Source organism: Morone saxatilis, unplaced genomic scaffold (genome assembly GCF_004916995.1).
Source record: "Morone saxatilis isolate NCDOM2014 unplaced genomic scaffold, NCSU_SB_2.0 Contig11, whole genome shotgun sequence".
NCBI lineage: Eukaryota > Metazoa > Chordata > Actinopteri > Moronidae > Morone > Morone saxatilis.
This window is the reverse complement of record NW_023339663.1, coordinates 21541110-21559962: the sequence shown is the minus strand read 5'-3', so window position 1 is coordinate 21559962 and position 18853 is coordinate 21541110. Positions and strand designations below refer to the sequence as shown.

The 18853-nt window shown below is 41.8% G+C and overlaps 2 protein-coding genes across 12 annotated transcripts in view; one reads left to right on the top strand and one right to left on the bottom strand.

Annotated features, from left to right (window-relative positions):
* Positions 1–570: 570 nt before the first annotated feature.
* Positions 571–4721, bottom strand: LOC118343056 (ubiquitin-like protein 7). Of its 3 annotated transcripts, none has more exons than XM_035681800.1 (11): positions 4573–4721; positions 3894–4070; positions 3642–3761; positions 3452–3537; positions 2527–2611; positions 2365–2422; positions 2122–2255; positions 1771–1820; positions 1481–1657; positions 1203–1316; positions 571–941 (listed from the first exon to the last, which is right to left on the bottom strand). In XM_035681800.1, exons 2-11 carry the CDS (start codon positions 4066–4068, stop codon positions 801–803), a joined length of 1140 nt encoding a protein of 379 aa, XP_035537693.1. In that variant the 5' UTR covers positions 4069–4070; positions 4573–4721; the 3' UTR covers positions 571–800. The 3 variants fall into 3 exon arrangements, with proteins under 3 accessions (XP_035537693.1, XP_035537685.1, XP_035537701.1); XM_035681792.1 differs by having other exon boundaries at positions 3894–4074; positions 4573–4700; XM_035681808.1 differs by lacking the exon at positions 4573–4721 and adding an exon at positions 4159–4497 and having other exon boundaries at positions 3894–4074.
* A 702-nt stretch (positions 4722–5423) lies between these two features.
* The window catches only part of cd276 (CD276 molecule), a 64155-nt gene continuing 50725 nt past the window's right edge, over positions 5424–18853 (top strand). For 8 of the 9 annotated variants that reach the window (XR_004797524.1, XR_004797523.1, XR_004797529.1 and 5 more), the window contains exons 1-2: positions 5424–5684; positions 11867–11962. Coding sequence is in view for 1 of the 9 variants with exons in the window: in XM_035681822.1 (XP_035537715.1) it covers positions 11917–11962 (46 nt within the window). In the remaining 8 variants the exon portion in view is untranslated. The remainder of the gene's footprint in view (positions 5685–11866; positions 11963–18853) is intronic. The other variant, XM_035681822.1, reaches the window with a different exon arrangement.

Genomic DNA, 18853 nt, shown 5'->3' with positions numbered 1-18853 from the left:
GAAAAAAAAAAAAGGGGGGGGGGCTCAGCTAATGGTAACAATGCTCACAAGCACAGAAACATCTCAGCGGTTGTTAATAAAGCTATCACCTTATCTGTGCAACTTCCTTTTTTTTCTCTTATTGTCTAAGCATATTGCCTTCTTTGACAAATGAAAGCCCACAACTACAATGAAAACAACCATTTCTCAAACACTGTTCAACAGAGGGCAGATCAAGAACATGATTTAAATTTTGGGAGAGAAAGCAAATAGGCAGCATGTCTGCTAGGATGGCAATCAGTCATGGCTGGATAGAAATAAGCTACTGCATTGCCATCTAGTGAACAAATATGGGAATTACACTGGCTGGAGTAGACAATGTAGTGTGGCGTTTGCAGCATATTCTAATACTGCAACCCAGTACTTACATGATTACACACGCTTGTACGATTAAGAAGCAAACAAATAAGAAAAACGAAATCCGAGCAGGCTCAGGGTGACCTTATAATACACCAGCATCCAATAGAGAACTTAGACCGGCTAGACCAATGCTATACATTTACGGTGACCTATTAAATAACAGGAAGCTGATGAGGTAAGCATGATTCGGTTTATTTAAACTGTAAGTCTAGTCACATCAATAAGAAAAGGATGTAATGACCTTTGAGGAGCTCAGTTGAAATTGTACTCTATGTAAATGGGGGTAAACATGTAAGAAAAAAAAATCTGTATGCTGTCTAAAGACATCATTTATCATTTCTGGGCAGTGAGTTCTTTCCAGCTCTCTCCGCTATAAAAGCCTTTGTCCGTGGGGTATAGGCTCAGAGTCCTGGGCCTCCAGCAAATATGAGCTCCAGGGCAGCCTGGATGTCACCATCTGTGGCCTGCAGCGCCCTCAGCATCAGCTCCTCATCCTGGATCCCCATGTCCCTGAGCTGCTGCATCTGGGACTGCCAGCGGCCCTGCCAAAACAAAAACACATTCGCTGAATAACTCTTTTGACCAAAGACCAACCAACGTCACCACAGTGTAAAGGACCAATCATTTTTAGCTCTGCATAAACAACTTTACAGCTGCAGTATAGGGTGTAACACTATACCACACAAACACAAATCATCTACCAGTAAGGATAGACAGTTACTATTTAGATACTGTTCTATCACAGTACATTTCCTCATGTGGACTGAGTATGTGGGATTTAGTCGGTGAGTTTATAGCCTCACCTGTAGAGCGGACATGTTGGAGGCTTGCAGAGCTTGCTGTAGAGCCTGGCTGAAGAGATCGTTGCTGACTGGGGTCCCTGCTGACATTGGGGCTACACTACTGGAGGGGTCGGCCTAAAGCAAAGACAGAATGAAAGAAAAGAAAAAATAAACGATATAAATATATTAAAGCATTCGTCTGCAGTATTGTAGCCAGGTGTCGTGGCAGAGATGATGTTTTTAATACATATAAATGTGTAAAAAATGATTATCTTTTTCCAGATGTAAACAAATCTCACCTGGCTTGAAGTTGTTGGGGTGACCGCACTGCTGTCAGGAGTGCTGGCGAGGGCCAAAGCCGTTGCGAGCTCGCTCTGTGTTATTGGTCGGGGGCCCGTTGCGCCGCTGTGGCTCAGGGACACTGGACGCATTCCTGCTGAGCCTCCTGCTCTGTTGGAGGGACCGGCTGGACTCCCCTGTGACACACATTTAGACACACATTTAGACATTAAGCCCCCCCCCCAGAAGCATCATCGATTTTCCTTTTTACGCGATAATATCTGATGTTGAGTATCAAGCAGTGACTCACGGACTGGAAGTCTTCGTCGTCGTCAGACATGCCCTCAAACATAAAGCCTCCTGCCAGATAAAAAGAAATATTTGTGCATTTGTAGTGAGAACACAACTACATCTGATTACTAAAAATCTAATCAAAAACAAGATTAGAAAGGAAAGACGAAAACAAGATGTAAACAATAATGTCTGTGAAACAATTTACAGTATATAAAAGATTGTCTTTGAAAACTACTTTTATGTTACGACTCAGTTCAGTGGTTTTAATATCTTGAGCTTGGCATCTGCAATTCTTTCTAACTGTTAGCGATCCGCTCTTGCTGGCCGTACATTCCGCCTGGTTTACTGCGCCATCTTTCCTGCTCACCTGGCATATCGCTGTAAGAACTGGCGGAGACGTTGCGAGAAGAGCTGGCACTGGACTGCGCGGGCATGCTGCCTGCCACAGAGTGCAGGACCAGGATGATGGCATTGACGAGGGCTGGGTGTGAACTGATCAACCTATGAAACACACCAAAAAAGCACATTTAAATCCCCTTCCACTTGTGTGTCTGTACTGTACTCACTTCACATCATATCACAGCCAATAACGAAGAAACCCCACACTCACACATCCAGCATGTTAGGGTCTGTGAACTGCACGAAGAGATCTTTGTCTTGGAGCACCCCTGAACAGGTAAACAGGGTGTTAGTAGACATCAGTTACTATTTGCAGATGTGCATGGTGCAAAGAGATGGCATAGCAGTATTTATTCAACTCAGCAGGTCTTACCTAGAGCAACTGGGTCTGACCTGAGCCCTGGTGTTGCCACTATGATCTGATCCAGAGACTCTTTATTTGTCAGCATTTTATATACCTGTGTGGGGGAAAGACAGTCAGTCCTGTTGTTATAGGCGTTATCTACAGATCCTTTGGATGGAGATATAGCAGCTTGTGAGACAGAAATGAGCAGCAACCAATGGGACCACTTGACAAAAACATGTTAAATCAAATTACAGCTCCCAAACAATGTTTTAACCATCAGCTACGTAACAAATCTCTGGTGTTCCCCATGTAACCCACAAAATAAAATAATTCCAAGACAGATCAGAATACACTATAGATGCTGTAGTCTATTGACGATGTGTTCTGATTTAAAAGGTTTGTCAACTGTATGCCCATCCACATCTGTGCCAATATTGGTAGATACATATCAATACAAGTGAGTAGCTCACAGTTTATGCACATTCCTATCCGCACTATCCTTTTATCACTCAAGCCAACATGCTTGTGTTCTAATAGCGACTGTGCCTGTATACCATGGAGAAGTGCCAGCCTAAAATATCTAAACCTGTTCCTGTTGAGGATAATCTTTAATTTGTAGTTGGCCAGGATCCGGTTCACACATCACTCAGGTGAAGGATGTGTGTGTGTGTGAAAGTTAATATAGTAAAAACTCCCTAATGCACTCCTGCTTTCCAAAACCTACTTACATTTTACTGTGTGAGGCATTAGAGAGCTACCACACCTCTTTGGATGCAATTTACCACCTCTGTCAAATAACTCCATGTCCCCCGCCTACCCTCTTCTCTAGTTGAATGGCCAAGCGCAAAAAACTGTTTTCCTACAGATATAATAATCGAATTAGAAGAGGAGTGGCGTGTCACCATGAGCAGCGCTGTGTTTGCCGCTGTATGTGTGCGTGACTGCTACTCACTGAGTCTCTGTAGGCTGAGTTGAGAGAGTGAAGAGCAGCATGAAAAACCCTGAACTCCCTGGCTGCAGTTGCTCTGTTCACAGGCTCTAGGGAAGAAAAAGAACCGCACACGTTCAGATTCAGACTTTCAGTTTCGCTTACAGTACAGCTTAGGCAAGGATTTCAATGCTGACATGACAAACACACAGACCTGGGCTGCTCTCTGGCTCTGGCCATGTCTTTTTGAGGATGTGTAAGGTGGATCCCGGTTGAATCCCACAGGCGTCCAGTGTTAGGTCATCCTTAAGTTTCCGCCCACAGTGGACCAGCTCTGATAGGAGACGGAACACATCGCTTTGATACGGATCAGACAGCATACACAATGTGTCTGTCAGTAGCACACACAAACACAGAATCTTATTCACATCATTTATTGTGTTCAAACACCACAGCGGTTACAGACCTATGAGTTCAGGGTCTGGGACGGAGTCTGAGAGCTGTGCTGCAACAAGTTGTTTTAGAGTAGCGACTCTGTATCCTCCAGGTGAAACATCCCCCGGCATCATCTCTGGGAAGTGGAAGATGGATTTGGGTTGATCCATCAGCTTCAAAGACAGCTGCCAGTCTGAAGAAGCCATCTCTACCTTATAAACAAACACAAACACTGGACGGTAACGACACAAGCTAGATTCGATCAGTAGTCGCTGCTGTGAGCCTGGGGTTCTTACCTAAAGGGAAATGATATCATGAGCTCACTACCGCTCTGCTTTCATTCAAAGATAACGTTAAGTCAGAGAAAATAAGGACTCTTTTTTTCAGTACCACTTCCTCACTTGCACAGATTAAAGGTTAGACGAATAACACAGTTGTTTTCAGAGGAGGGAGTCGTGACGAAGCTCATTATTATCTTCATAGGAATCTTTTTGCAGGTATTGACGTGGAAAAGTTAACGTTACGTTAGCAAACCTGCTAAACCCCGGTTAGCTGCTTATCGTATTAAAAAGCATAGCGATTCACTCCGTAACTGTGAGCTATTCCTATAATACAACTGCTTCTGCACAATTACTTGTTAAGGTCAAAACAAATATCATTTAGAAGCGCCAGCACAGTTGTTTTCTCTGTGATAAATACCGCACACTCACCATCTTATTGTTGACACTCGGCTCGCTTCCTGGTTTCAGTCACGTGGTCTACGTGACGTTTACTTCCACCGGTCCAAACAAAGGAGTTTTTACTTCTCTGCGTTTCACTGTATTATTATTATTAACACACATTTCTCAAGACACAATCTAAAGCACTGCAGCCCGCCAAAACATTACATGATAGATGTCTAAAGCACTACACTGTGCCCATAGACCTCTTTTAAGAGTCAAATATCTATGTGCTGCACACCAAAGGTTCCCAATTGATTTTCCTTCTGCATATTTTCCAGAGCTGTGTCATGTCTTGGGGAAATGTGATTCCAGGCAACAGTTTCACGGTCTGCGTGTCTCATTTTAGGCCACATCGATCTCCAGTCTAACTAAAAGTATAATTATGAGGCGAATCTGGTGTATGAAGTATAAACTATACAGCTAAAAAGCATAAATATGCCAATATCAGATAATACCACAATTTAAAAAAGTAATGTAATATTCAACAATCTGTCCAAGATTGAATTTATCAAACAACTGCATTAATTAACACAAATATCCTTACATACATATACATAGTGGGCACATACTATATGTAGGTACATCTGTTTCACACGTACTGCTTATGCTGCAGTGATACGTTCAATGTCCGTAAGACAACTCAAAACTACTTATGCGGTAGGCTATAACAATGAAAAAGTAATTTCGGGTGGGCAGTATGGGGCAGTATGAATGAAAACATACATTTATTATACAGTCTATGGCAATAAAACGAGGTAGATATCGGTGTGTTCACAAATGGTTAACCCGGGGGTCGGGACTCTCGAGACTCTTTCCCCCCTCGGTATGACATCACTGCTGGACAAAGCAGCAAGGAGTGGTTTCTGTGAAGAGAAGCGCCCCAAATCAATGGCTCATACCCATACACTCTGAAAAATCCCCCCTACAGCTTTCTCCACCGTCAAAAACAAAGTGTGTGTGCGTCGGCAGCGGTTCTACTTGTGCTTTTTTCAAGAGGAATGAACTACTCTGGAAAATAACCTCGGCTGTGCTGCTGGTCAGAGAAGAGAGTCGCCGCCGCTGGATGGTGGCTGCTTTTTAAGTTTCGCCTTCCTAACATGGTAAGCCCTAAGAAACCGTGTGTAAGAGCAGAGCCAACAGACCGCTTATCCCCTGTAAGCTAATGGAGAAAGATAACTGTTCCAACTTTTCATTTTGTAAAGACGAGCAACAGCTGGCGGGGAGCAGCAGAACCCCATGAACCCGGGGCAGGGGGACTGGTTCACACAGTTGGCTCTGTTCACTGGCATGCCTGCTCTTTTTTTTCTTCTTTTTTTAAATAATTTTAAAGCAAGACAGATGCGTGCTAAGCTAATAGCCTCCAGTATACAGTTTCACAGATTGAGCTAATGAATGAAAAGGACTGCGCCCCCATTTGACAAAAAGGCAACACTTCATCTCTGCATTGACTCAGTGGAACCGCAACTTCCATAACTCAAAATGGGGACTTAAAAGTAACAGTTATGTGTTTATATTTACTGGGGAGGGTGTACTTATCCCCAGCCTGTCATTGAGATCCTTTGTCAGTCGGTTGTTTTTAAAATAAATCCTACTAAATCAACTATTTAAGGGTGCATAGTAGCCTGCATACTATTTCTGTATGTATATGTATGTATGGACATAACTTCAGACTTGTTTTTAATATTCTTCTTCTTCTTTTCTGTCTCTCTGTCTTACTAGTGGATGGGATGAACTGTGTCAGGGTGTGTTAGGTCATTGTGGTTCCCAACAAGGGCTCACAGAATAAACCTGAGGGGTCAATACAGGATAAACAAGATAGAAAAATGGGAGAGAGAGAGAACAAAATTCCCTCTGCGCTGAACTATAATTATTTATTCAGACTTTCTTCTAATCTTTGCTTCTTTTTTTTCCCAATGAAGGGTTTTCCTCCAAAAGTTATTCAGATACACCAAAGGAAAAAAAGAATCACTCTTTGGTTGAAGCGGTCACAGCGAGAGGACACATAGAGGAATGGGAGGGTGCATGTAATCATTCCTTAGTTTTTAAGGGGTCACAAGCTAAAATCCGTTGGGAACCACTATGACAGGAGATGCCGTACTCCGGGCTGCAGTGAGGATGTGGCCTGGCTCATGCTGCCCTTATCACATGATAGTGCAGCTGTGCTCTGCTGGCAGGTACAGTTTCCGGTGGGATGTAGGAGGATGTAGTATTTCCCAATCTGACAACTTGTGCAGGAGCCAATTTCTGATGTAGTGGCAAGATAATGATGTTATTTGACATTGTGCAAGATGCTCTACCACATTATTATTTTTTTGGGCCAGAGATGTGATTGCAGTTTGTGACGGTAGGCAGTTCATGCTGTTATTTCATCTCCACATTAATGCACATATGTCAGGCTGCTGTAAGATAAAGGTTACACTAAATTGGCTCCTGTGGCTTTACAAAAGCAGGATCTTGGAGTGCCTGTCACATTGCCTACTGATCCTATGCACTTTTTCACACACATATGCCCTCCAGTTGTCACTGCCTCACTTGCTAATTATCAGTCAGATAAAAATATACAGTCTAGTTCTCTCGGCTATTATTGGATGGCTGTATGGGACTGATTCATGGCATAGTGTGAAATTAGTAATTATAAAGAAAGTTGGAATATAAAACTTTCATACAACATTTGAGCCAGAAAGCTTTCTTGAAGTTTATGGGGCTCTCCTTTCTTCAGCTTGACGAGCTAATGTGTAATATGACTGAGTAACGCGTTAATTGACTTGACTACTATGGGGAACATTTCCCTGCATTAGGTAAATCCAGTCATCCTTTAAGACGGGCTTGCTAAACTCTCACCGCTGCTGCCATATGGATTTGAAAGGCGTCGATGGGACCGGCGTCTTCCAGGCTGGAAATGTCCCTATCATCGAGGGTTGAATGGTTCTCAATGGTTTGCGGTGCTTGGCAGTGGTGCCAGCCATATGCCAATGCACGTTTTAGCCCAGAAGGTCAGTCAGATTCATAATAGTGTTAAAGAATGGCTTTGTCATCCGGGAGAGGAGTCAAGAGCAGTAGTGTCAGGAAAAAGATAAACGGTTAGAAAACCACTCTCACAGTTCTCTCGAAAGAATACTGCAATGATACAGTGACCATGGAGGAATTGTAAATCTTAATGTTCTGTGATACTTTAGGAGTCATTTCTCTTTTCTTTGACCTCAGTAAGAAGCTTAATAATCCTTAGCGCTGTGACAGAATGAAATACACTGGTGATTATGGCTCAAAAGCTGCCGACCAATCACTAAAAGAAATTTAATACATTCAGACTGTCAAACAGCCCTTCAGTGACTGTTTCTTTTCCTTTTTAACGGTCTTCATTTTAGAGAGCGCCATTTTCAGTTAATTCCAGCAGCAGCATTGAAATCTGAATAAAGAGCTAGCAATCATTTTGATACATCGGTCTAACATATTGATGGATAATAGAGCTTTTTTTTTAAAATACAACCATCTAACAGTAAAAGTTAATTGTGTCGTTAAATTCTTTAGGCGGCGGCTTGCAGGTGTGCGCAGCTTGTTTTGATCTCTGACATTGAACCGAACCGTTACAGTTGAATTGTACAAAGAAAGGAAGAAAAAGGCATTTACGTGCTGGCATGGGGTCAGTTTAGTACTTGAGTCATTCAGTAAAAAAAGAAAACCCTTTGATGGCTTCCTGGTGTCTGCACAACACAGACAGAGTCAGACTGCGGTTGGGTGTGTTGGCACATTTCTGTTCATGTTGTCTTCGGGGGAAACTAACAGATATATTTACAGAGATCCTACCCTTTTGGAGAGGACGGCTGGGATGTGTCTGGCCCTTTCTTCATTGAATATTTATTCCCGTTTTTTGAACGTCTGTACAGTGAATAACACATATTCCCTGCCTCTGAGGGGAAATATCTCGGGAGGTTCAGTGTTCCAGGAGTCTCTTTTGAGTTGGTCCGCGCGAGCAAGTGGTGGGTGTGCTGTTATGGAAACTTTGTGATGAAGCTGCAGTCCTTCCCACATCCTCTCTGCTGAAGCCATAAATGGAGCCTCATGGAAAAGATTTTGGTTAAGCCGTGAGGTGGAGCTACAGCTGACATCAGTACTGAAATGATTCATACCAAAACATCCTGACTGATTTGATACCTGCCGTCCAGTTTAAATGCACTTTTATATGTCCAAAACATCTAAAATCAAACTTCGCTGGCCTTCTAATGGTAGATTTATGTAGACATTTAGCCGCTCAAACATAAGGTTTCACTTATGCTGATCGGTGGGAGACGGTAGAGCATCGAGCCACACCTTGATGTTGTTTATCGGAGTTGTGAAGCTGCCACAGTAGTTAGCTGTAAACGCTGGGTACCCCTCATGTGGCAAGATGACGTAAATAAAGTTGGAAATACTTCCCTCTAATTAGAAACTACAGGTGGATTAAATGTTAAAAAGACAGTGTGGATATGGAAAACCTTTAGAAGTTAACTTTGTCATTGGTATTTTCTATCAGTCCACAGTCATACATGCAGTTGTCTAACAGAAACCAAACAAAATGCATGTGACAGCATATGTATTGTGTGATCACAAAGCTTAAAAAGGGTGAAACTGCAATGTTACACTGCCAAACTAAACCAATTAACCAGACATGCCATAACTCATTCAGCCAAACTCTTAAGACGGGGGTGGGGGTAAGACACAATTTTGTCGATAAAGAAACTAAAAGACAGGGAGAAAATGGGATTTGACTGCTTTCAATGCCTCGCTGTCAATGCAGAGCCTTTTAAAGTGCTCTGAGAATATTAGTGTGGACAGAAAACATGTTCACTCATAAGCACCATCTTAAAATATGCACCATATTGCGCACATGGTCAAAATAGAAGTCTCTGGATAAAACCCCAAGCCTTAAAGACACAGTGTGTTATGCTTTCCTTACCTTTCCTTTGGTGACTCCCACTGGTCACATCTAAAAAAAGACACAGAGGAAAGCACCCCTATAGACACACTAGACAATGAACAAATGGGCTGAAAGCAACACATAGTCTGTACCACTTTTCCCCAGGATTGTCTAATTTTTCTACAGACAGAAACTCATGCCACCAGAATAATTGAATTCTCTCATTGTACAGACAGCTATTCATAGGAAAGCAGTAGAGAGTGCTGGCAGACTGGGCCCATGTGGATAACTCACCATGAAGCGATATCAGAATCGGGGTTTATTGCTAAGTAGGTTTTCACATACAAGGAATTTGTTTCGGTATATTTGTGCATAACAATAAAACTAGTGCGGGAAAAATATAAATAAAGATGAAAGCAAGTACTGCAAGTCAAAAAGCATGAATAGAAAATAGAATAGGATTAATAGAATAGAATAGAATTTTATTTCACCCTGTAAATAATCAAGTGCCTTTATTCTTATTCTGATTGTTGATTGTTTATTTTATGTCTTGTTGATTGTTTATTTTATATCTTTTCTATTTTTCAATTTTTTTTTTTATTAGCATGTTTGCACCGGGGGTCCGACGAGGACTGAAGATTTCATCTTGTGCTGTATGGTCGTGCAGTGTATTGCACGTTCTGACATAAAGTTGACTTGACTTGACTAGAAAATAGAAAATTGACACTAACATGAAGGAAATATTATAAAAACAAGAAAAGACAATATGTACAATATGACTGTTGTTTAAATAAATGAGCTTTACAGTTTGTGCACAAATGTCCCAAATGTTGTCCAAGTGATGTAATGAGGAAGCTTATGTGCCCTTTCCCATACGTGCTAAGAAATGATACCATGTTAAATCAGTTATTGATAGGAAAAGAAATGATGTGTGACTGCCGCTAAATTGTTGCTCCCATCCTTTTCTGCTCGGGGATATGTCTCTTTCAGAAACCTCTGTTTGAAGCTCATTAAATGAACAACAACCATCTCGCAGCAACCCCATACAGAGCTCACACAGATTAACGTAGCAAGACAAATCAACACAATACATCAAAATACTGACATTCACAAACAGCAGCAAGAATATTGCACTTTCCAACACAAAAAAGATATCTGGAGAAGATATTCTATTACTTAAATTACTTTCTACTTTACTTTTATTTTTCAGTGGGGTCACTATTCTTACATTAAGTGGAAATACCCTGTTTGCTCAATATTTAAAATGCTGAGTATGTCTGTTCTATTAACAAACTCTCCCCCTCTCACTATTTCTTTGTTTCTGTCTTACTCTTTTTTCTCCACACATGTACACAATGCATAGTGTTTATCCAGCTGTGCACAATATGTATTTGTCTTATTGTTTTTTTTTTAGGGATGCACAAATTCTGAAATTCTTGACCGATACATGTGTATAGATGTTATTTTGTTCTTTGTTTTGTTTGTATTTGTGTACAAGTTGTGGGAATATCCAAATTGGAAATAACCAACACAACATTTAGCCAGCACAAAATTGATGCGACACAACAGATAAACACTGGCCACTGATATTGTGTGTTTTTTTGCTGATAGGCCAGTGTCAGTCAACAAATATCATCTGATAATGATGTTCAGCTGGTAAATCGGTGCATCTTTCATTCATCCCAGTAGACCTGCAACTAGCAAACATAGACACTGAAACCGACACAGGGAATTTGCTTTTGTACTGTTGTCTTATCCCACTTATTTTTAATAGGTGACTTGTAGAACAATGACTTCATAGCAATGGAAAAAAAAAGTATTTTTGTCTCAACAAAGACACATACAAATAGTGACCTCTACCAATCTCTCTGAGATATATATCTATAATAAATATTTCATGCATGGTAGAGTGGCAGTAGACGGGGAGGGGATCGTTTTGTCTGTCTCTACTCACTCCCGAAGTAGTGTTTTCCCCTCTAAAAGAAAAGAGAATGACTTGGCTGTTTCCTGTCAACTTTGGAAATCCCCATTTGTCATCACAGCTCCACTCCGTCTGAAAGAGAAAAGTTGTGAGCGGGCCAAGAGAAAAACCTGAAATAGTCACCTTCAGACTTACTTTCAGATAAGTTTATAAGTTGCCAACAAATGATTCTAGACATTCAAATAGCCGTTACTCCTGGGAATATGTTGGATTGTCTCATTATCTCCAAATCCATCCACATGAGAGCTCAAGCTAAAACAAATCATTAGAAAACACCCTATTCTGTTTCTATCACTTCTTAATCACCCTTCTATCCACACATCTTCTTATTTTGCTGTTTTTGTGTTCTGTGTTATTAGTCTTCCTCCTCCTCCTCCTCACTTGTCTTGTTTTTTTTTCCCCTGCAGCGCTGTGTCTGAAGAAGTTGACCTGCGGTTTGAATCCACTCTGGAAGACCATGCTGTCCCTCCTGCTCCCCGCAATGCTGGCCGTCCAAGCTATGGGTGGGTGTCGCCCCTGCCCTTAGATCTGAGTCACCGCAGTGGGAAATGCCACTTTCTGTTAAACAATACGCCCTGCAGGGCCTATTAGTCTTCCCTCTTCAGAGGCTTCACTGGACAAAACAACAGTTCAGATGAGGCTACTCCCAAAAAGTAATGTGCCAATAGCTGGAAAGTTATAAACCCTCCCTGTTTAAACTCTCATCCGTCCAGACGAGATGACAATGAACATATTATTAATTATACAGATGTCCTGCCTCAGGGAGTAAAAGGACATTCTACAAATATTTACAGTACTTCTTTTAAGTGATATGGGAATGTGTTTTTGTTTTATATTTCTCTTATTATTCAGCTTGTAAAACAAAATAGCTTTGACTTTTTCCAGACAGGTGAAGAGTGCAGCTTGGGGCAAGGGTGAGGCCCCCGATGAAAAGTGCTAGAAGTGCACTTTGTCTGCTCTGACTCAGGGAGTGTGGTGTGGAAGTCATCCTCTTAAATTTATTACACGGGGAAGAAGAAGGGTTGTGCTTGATGTTGCAGCTGAGGATTCATAACTCACGCACTCAAAAGTTTTACTTCAGTAGAAATGGTGCTCCAAGAAAAACTTGTGTCATCATAAAAAAAGAGACAGATAGCCTGCGCAGGCTTGATAATGTCTCAAGACACGGTAAATAAAAGAAGGGAATTGAGCATGTCAGAAGGGGGGTTGACAGTGCATATATTTGAACACCTTTTTCCCAGTCGGTGTGTGGCTGACACATAATGTGAATTAAAATCTCATTCTCATAGTGGATGATATTCCTTTTATTATTACTGCATAGTCTGAAGAAGAAGAAGGAGGAGGAGGAAGGCAGCTCTGAAAGGTTTCTTCTGCCTGGCAAACATAAAGGCTCAGCATACTTTGGTGAACCCACAAAGTTCACAAAGAACTTTTATCATCCAAAACACCGTCATTTTCAACCAAGAGCTATTTTTTGCCTTTTCTGCTCTCTGGTTGAGCTGACACAACCTCCTATCGGCCATCAGTGGCACATTTCAATCTTGACTCAGTGGACCTAAGTGTCTTCAGTGGTTCATTAGGGACCTATTCTTTCCCAGCACAAATGGGCCTGCGGCCTGCTCATTACTGCCTGTGTGGCAGCCACTGCCTAACTTGCTCCTCTCACCGGGAGGGACGAGGAGGAGGAGGTGTCGGGGACTGATGGAGCTCTTTAACTCACGGGTAATGGGCTATTGTAGCTCACACAATGATTCCGTTTCTCTCTGCTAACTGGAGCACTAAGTGAATTAGTTGGAGTCTAGTTTGATGCTATAGTGTGCTAATGTAACACTATATGATGACACAAAAACACTGCATGCTAGAACACAGACAAATCTAACTTTATTTTTCATCCTGTGTTAATTAGGATATTGTGTAGTTAGTGCAGTGGCATGTACTTGATGACATTGCGGGTCCTTTATATATTTACCAGTAGGGCAACAGTAATTATATAGGTGACTAATTAAAGGTCAATTTGGTTGCCTTTGATTTATAAAGAGCCACTTTTGCATCTCTTGGCCACACAAACAGAAACCCTACAGACTTGTGTAATTATATATTTTGTATTCGTGTGCATGTCTGTGTTCATATGATTCAGGGTCACCTAGGTCTCCAGGTCCCTCACTGGGATTGCTGGCTGTATTTTTCCTTGTATTCAGCCGTGTCATTGCTGGATAACTCCAGCAAGTCCCCATATCAGTAGACACGATTACACTTTGTGGTCTCTGTCGACACACTTCCTATCACGAGAACAGTATTTGTGCAAGAAAAACACAAGGACAAGCACATGACAGCACTGTCATCCCAACGCAGTAACATTGTCTCTGTGGCTCCCAGCTGTATCCTGACTCAGTAGTCAGATGATGGATCATCCTTAGTGAAACCTCTCCCTGATGTTACTCCTACAGAACTGCACAGCTGTTGTGTCACTGCAGCCATGAGGAGGCTTGTCTGTTAGGGGTTGTTGTTTTTTGTGCTTAAACGCACTATTGAGGAAGCATAAGTGAGGAAAATGTGCTACACCCACCTATTCTGGCTTTCACCCTTGACCCTACTGGTTGCTTATAATAAGTTAGGTTTATTTTTATCACGCTCATTATTACCCATAATGGTTTTAAATGTCAGCAAAATGCCTGAAATGTCAATGTATGTGTACAGTAATGACTGAGCCACAACAGTAGCCGAGTACAGTAACATCCTTGGCTCACTACAGCACAGCATACAGCAGTGTCAGCCAGTGGCAGAGCTAACAGGAGGCTGTCTAGCTAATTGCTTGTTGTTGTCATACTCTCTGTTCAGTTAGCACAGCCACTAGGCTGCCAGAGCGCGCCGTGTGCGGCTCTTAGCACCCAAACAGTGAAAGAGAATTGTATTCATGCAAATGCAGAAATGGAAAGCTGACCCGATTTCACTTTCAATGATGGGAGCTGTAAGGTAATTCAAATTAATTAGCATAATTGGATAGATGGCATCTATCGTAGTAGTCGGCAGGCGCACATTATGGCAGGGCTCCAGAGCGTGAAAATAGCCCGCTCATGCCTGCATCTCTGGTGTACTTTTTAAAGGTCTGCTAACTATGAATGCCCTCTTCCTGTCCTCCTTTTCTCTTCACAGCAATTGATTCTGCAGAGAGGGGACACTTTAGCCTGTGCAGAAATTCAATTTAGGGTTATTACCCCATATCAGTGATGTTCTTGCTAATTTGATTGCGTCCAGTGAAGTATCCTTTTAAAAACAACCGAGGACAGGCTCAACAAAGATTGGTTTCGCCGCAATGCATACATAATGACCAGTCTCTGTTGGCTTGCCTCTGTCTCACCGGCTCCCAGCTCTTCTTTTCTCACAGTGCGCTCATTGAAACAGAGTGCATTACCCAACAAGCACCTCATGATTATTTCAACAAGTCTTAAAAATGCTGCCTTGTGGGATCGTTAAAAAATTGATATGGTTAATATGCCGAGATTGCAGTTCTGGAGGGGAAGAGGGGCCTGGAGCCATATGTGGGTCTGCTGTGCGCCTAGTGGGCTGTGATGAATGGGTTGAACGGATGCTGATCTGTGCTTGGAAAGCATCACGCAGCTACAGACTTGCTGAGGAAGCAAACCAGCGGATGACACAGGGAGACACCTACCTCCGGGGTGTTGCCTCTGTGAAGTGGCGGTGGTGATGTCAGGCACGGGAGGCTCCAGACAACGCGCAGCTGGCGACAAAGTGGCCCTTGCTTAACCTCACATCACTGCTGGTGCATGAAACCATGAATCAGCAAAGGATATGGACTTGTAAGAGCCAAAACATTCATTTCATGAGACAGCAGATGTAAAACACCTGCCTCATCCGAAGGATTAAAAAAAACACTTTGCCTCTTTGTCTTTCTCGTCAAGTCTTCCCGGCTCCTCTGTAATGATGGCCATAGTATGTACACCTCAGTGTTATCATGTCATTATTAGACATTAGCTGCACTCAGGTCAGATCTGACCTCATGGCCCTCCTGCTACCTTGGGGTGCTACCTCATCCACCACCCCCACTCCTCCCTTTCCAATCCCCAGCCTCCTGCTCATCAAAAGCTCTCTGTCTGGCTTGTAAGCCAGAAGCTTGCCCTTATCTGCCCGCTGTTCTTCAGCCGGCACTATTATCTGACTGCCGGAGCCCATTAACAGGTTATTGACGGGATATGAGATGGCATACATCTATGAAGGAAGCAAGACAGAGAGAGCCGAGATAGAGAGCAAGAATGAGAGCGGGAAAAAAAAAAGACAAAATAACACAATAGTGAGACTCATCTTGATTTATGACATTGCTGAAAATAAGCAGAGTCCTTGTCTTCCCTATCTGCCATCACCTGTATCTCTCTCTGAGTGAGGGCACTCACACTCCATGATGAGTTCCTGGAGCAAAAATGGGAAAGGAAGCGATTATGCTCAGAGCTTAATGTTGAAAGTGACCCCTTTACACCGCGGATGCCTTTAAGTCTTGTTTAATCTCATCCATATTGTGGCGAGGGGCCATTCGAAAAGCTCAAGACACAGACTCTTTTTCCGATTGCTCATTTTGAACCAAATCATGCTTACTGCTCACATACTCCCATCGCTCCCTTAATGTTTTCCAGATGCATATTTCTTCGAATGGGAGTATTATGGACATCTACATCTGCTCCTGACAGCATGAAATCAAAAGCTAGCTTTCCCCTCAGACTTTTACAGGGATTGGTTATATCATAAGAATAATCGCTATGAAAGGGCTCACAGATCCTTTGAGCGAAACCCTTTGATGTTCAGGTGGTGCAAAATGTCCAGAATGAAAATGTGTTGCGCTGCAGTTACGTTCATCAACAGAGGGGGGCAGTGTTGTAAAAGCATATTTCTCCTGCCTGTCCTCTTGCCCGACTAAACCCCACTGTCCTTGCAGCCTGTTAGTATTGCACCTGTTTACTTTGCTGTGTCGATATTGCCCCCTCCAGTGCTGCTGCCTGATTTTCCTTATTTATGAAATCATTTTAATATTTCCTCCCATGTCGTATGTTTCAGCAGGGTTTTAGACATACCCTTTCAGCGTGTACTTGTTGTGTTTAACAAATAGCTCCACGGATTGTGTAAATAGCTCTGTTTACTGTGTGTTATTGAACTGTCACCATTGTTACTTTTATAAAGAGAGACTGTGTGGTCCCGAGGGTTGTGTGGTTGTGGTTGGTGTTGGTGTTGAACTGAGTCAAGTTGGAGTGAAGTTGTATTGCTTGCTGAACTGACCGCCTTGAACTGGTATTGAATTTGCATGTTAAAATGCCTGTGTGCATGTGTGCTGGACATGGAGCATACGAACCGCATCTGACGGCAGTGAATTGTAAAAAGAATCCATGCAGATAAATGCAGAAATGACCAACTATAACAGTGACGTCTGTTTGTGTGTGTGTGTGTGTGTGTGTGTGTGTGTCAGGGACAGTTCAGGGGCACGGACACTTGTGTACTAGCGCTGTGTGTACGTGTGTTTGTGTATGTGACTGTTGCTGGTCATGCTGATGGGAACCTCTCTGCTCCAGAGCAGCTTTGTAACAGCTTCTCCATTGTAGTGTCTCGTGTCCAATTCCTCAGACAGTGTGTTGCTGTGGAGCTGTCAGGAGTCATACAGGTGTGGAATATCAATGTGCTCTCTGGCCTTTGGGTGTCTGTTTCTGCATGAAATTGTGTATGGCTGGATACTATTTGGATTGTATTGATACTGATAGCACAGATATTGCTTGTTATAATACCAATGCTAACTAATACTTGCACCGGTTTCCTTATTCCGACAGCACAGTGGAAGACTACGGTGATCCGCTGTAATGCATGTCTGCTAATCACTTGTTTCACAATAGGTTTTGTGCAAAAGCATTCATCCCCAGTTGTTAAGTCAATAAATGACAGCAGGAATGAAATAGCTTTCATTTAAAAATCTGATTCGCACTCATACAGAACTGATTATTTCTGTTCTCTAGTTTTTTTGAAATGTGCAGTATCTTTGTCCCAGAAGGGATATGCTGATAGAATTTTGCAATGATTAACAGTTTGATACAACTCACTACCACCGGAGCATGCCTTGGCTAGCTGGGTTTGTGTCTATGGATATGAATTAAGGATGATCAAAAGAATGATTTCAGCCTCTGAGAAAGACATAGCATTGCTATTTTACAATTTTTCTCAAGTTCTCATTATTAAATATGTTTGATTGGAGTATCAAGCCCACACCCATTTTATAGCCTTGAAATGTGGCTGCAGAAAGTTTGATTTCATGTCAGTTAATGGTTTCCAATTGTGACCAGTTTTCACAGTGGGGAAAAAAGCAGCAAATGACCATAAAAACTCTTGCAGCATAATCCACTTCTCTGCTGTCCATCTGTGTCCTCAATGTGTTCCAAATAGCCATATTTTTTGCCAAAACCATGCTAAATGCACAATTTCCATCTCGGTCCTAACAAGATGTATTTCATGACAATAGTCAGATAATAGTTGTCCCCAAGCTCACCACATTTTTTCTTGCCTAAATTGTTGTCAGTCTCTGTGTCTGTTGGGATTGTTAGTGGGTTTTATATTGTAAGGAAATATGAGGGAAAATACTGTCACTTGTGACCTGTCAGCAACCAGTAACTAATTTGGCACCACTTCTCAAATATCATATATTGTGTGTGTTTGTCTGAAACTGTGTTCTCGCGTATGCCTAGGTCAGCCATTTGTTGAATCAATTTTGGAGGCTGCAGGATAAAAACATAAAAAAAAATGTATTGTAAAATAAGTAAATAGAATGAAGCTTTCTGCACAGGCTGCTGTACCACACATTTCCCTATATGCAGTCCATGTTTGTGATTTTGAGAAGATGAAAGTGAGAGAAGGACAAGTTTCCAGTTAACATTTCACACTTGGCATTTAGAAAGTATTTATTTACAATATTGCACATTGTGGCTGCATCCACATTATTTTGGTTAGTTACTTTGTGGTCTGTAAATTCAGATTTTAGCTGGATGCTTGCTTCTGTATTGTATTTTATGGCAGATATGAATTCATCTTGATTATTTTTTGTAGATTTTCTTTGTTTTCATTTTTGTCTTTGTTCAGTTTAGTTTAGTTTTACACTTTTAATTACCCTGCATGCATGGCATCCCCTTTTCAGCACAAACTAAACCAGACTGACTTAAACTAAATATAAAGTTGCCAGAAACCCAAAATGCAAGACAAATGAAAATACAGCAGATAAGTAAGAACTTAAGCTTTAATAGTGTATTTACATGTAAGTGATTTTATTCCAACTTGTTTTTGTGCCTTTTTCATTGAATCATTATTACTAGGTACGCTGTCAATCACTGAAGATATCAATAATTCAAAGTTGA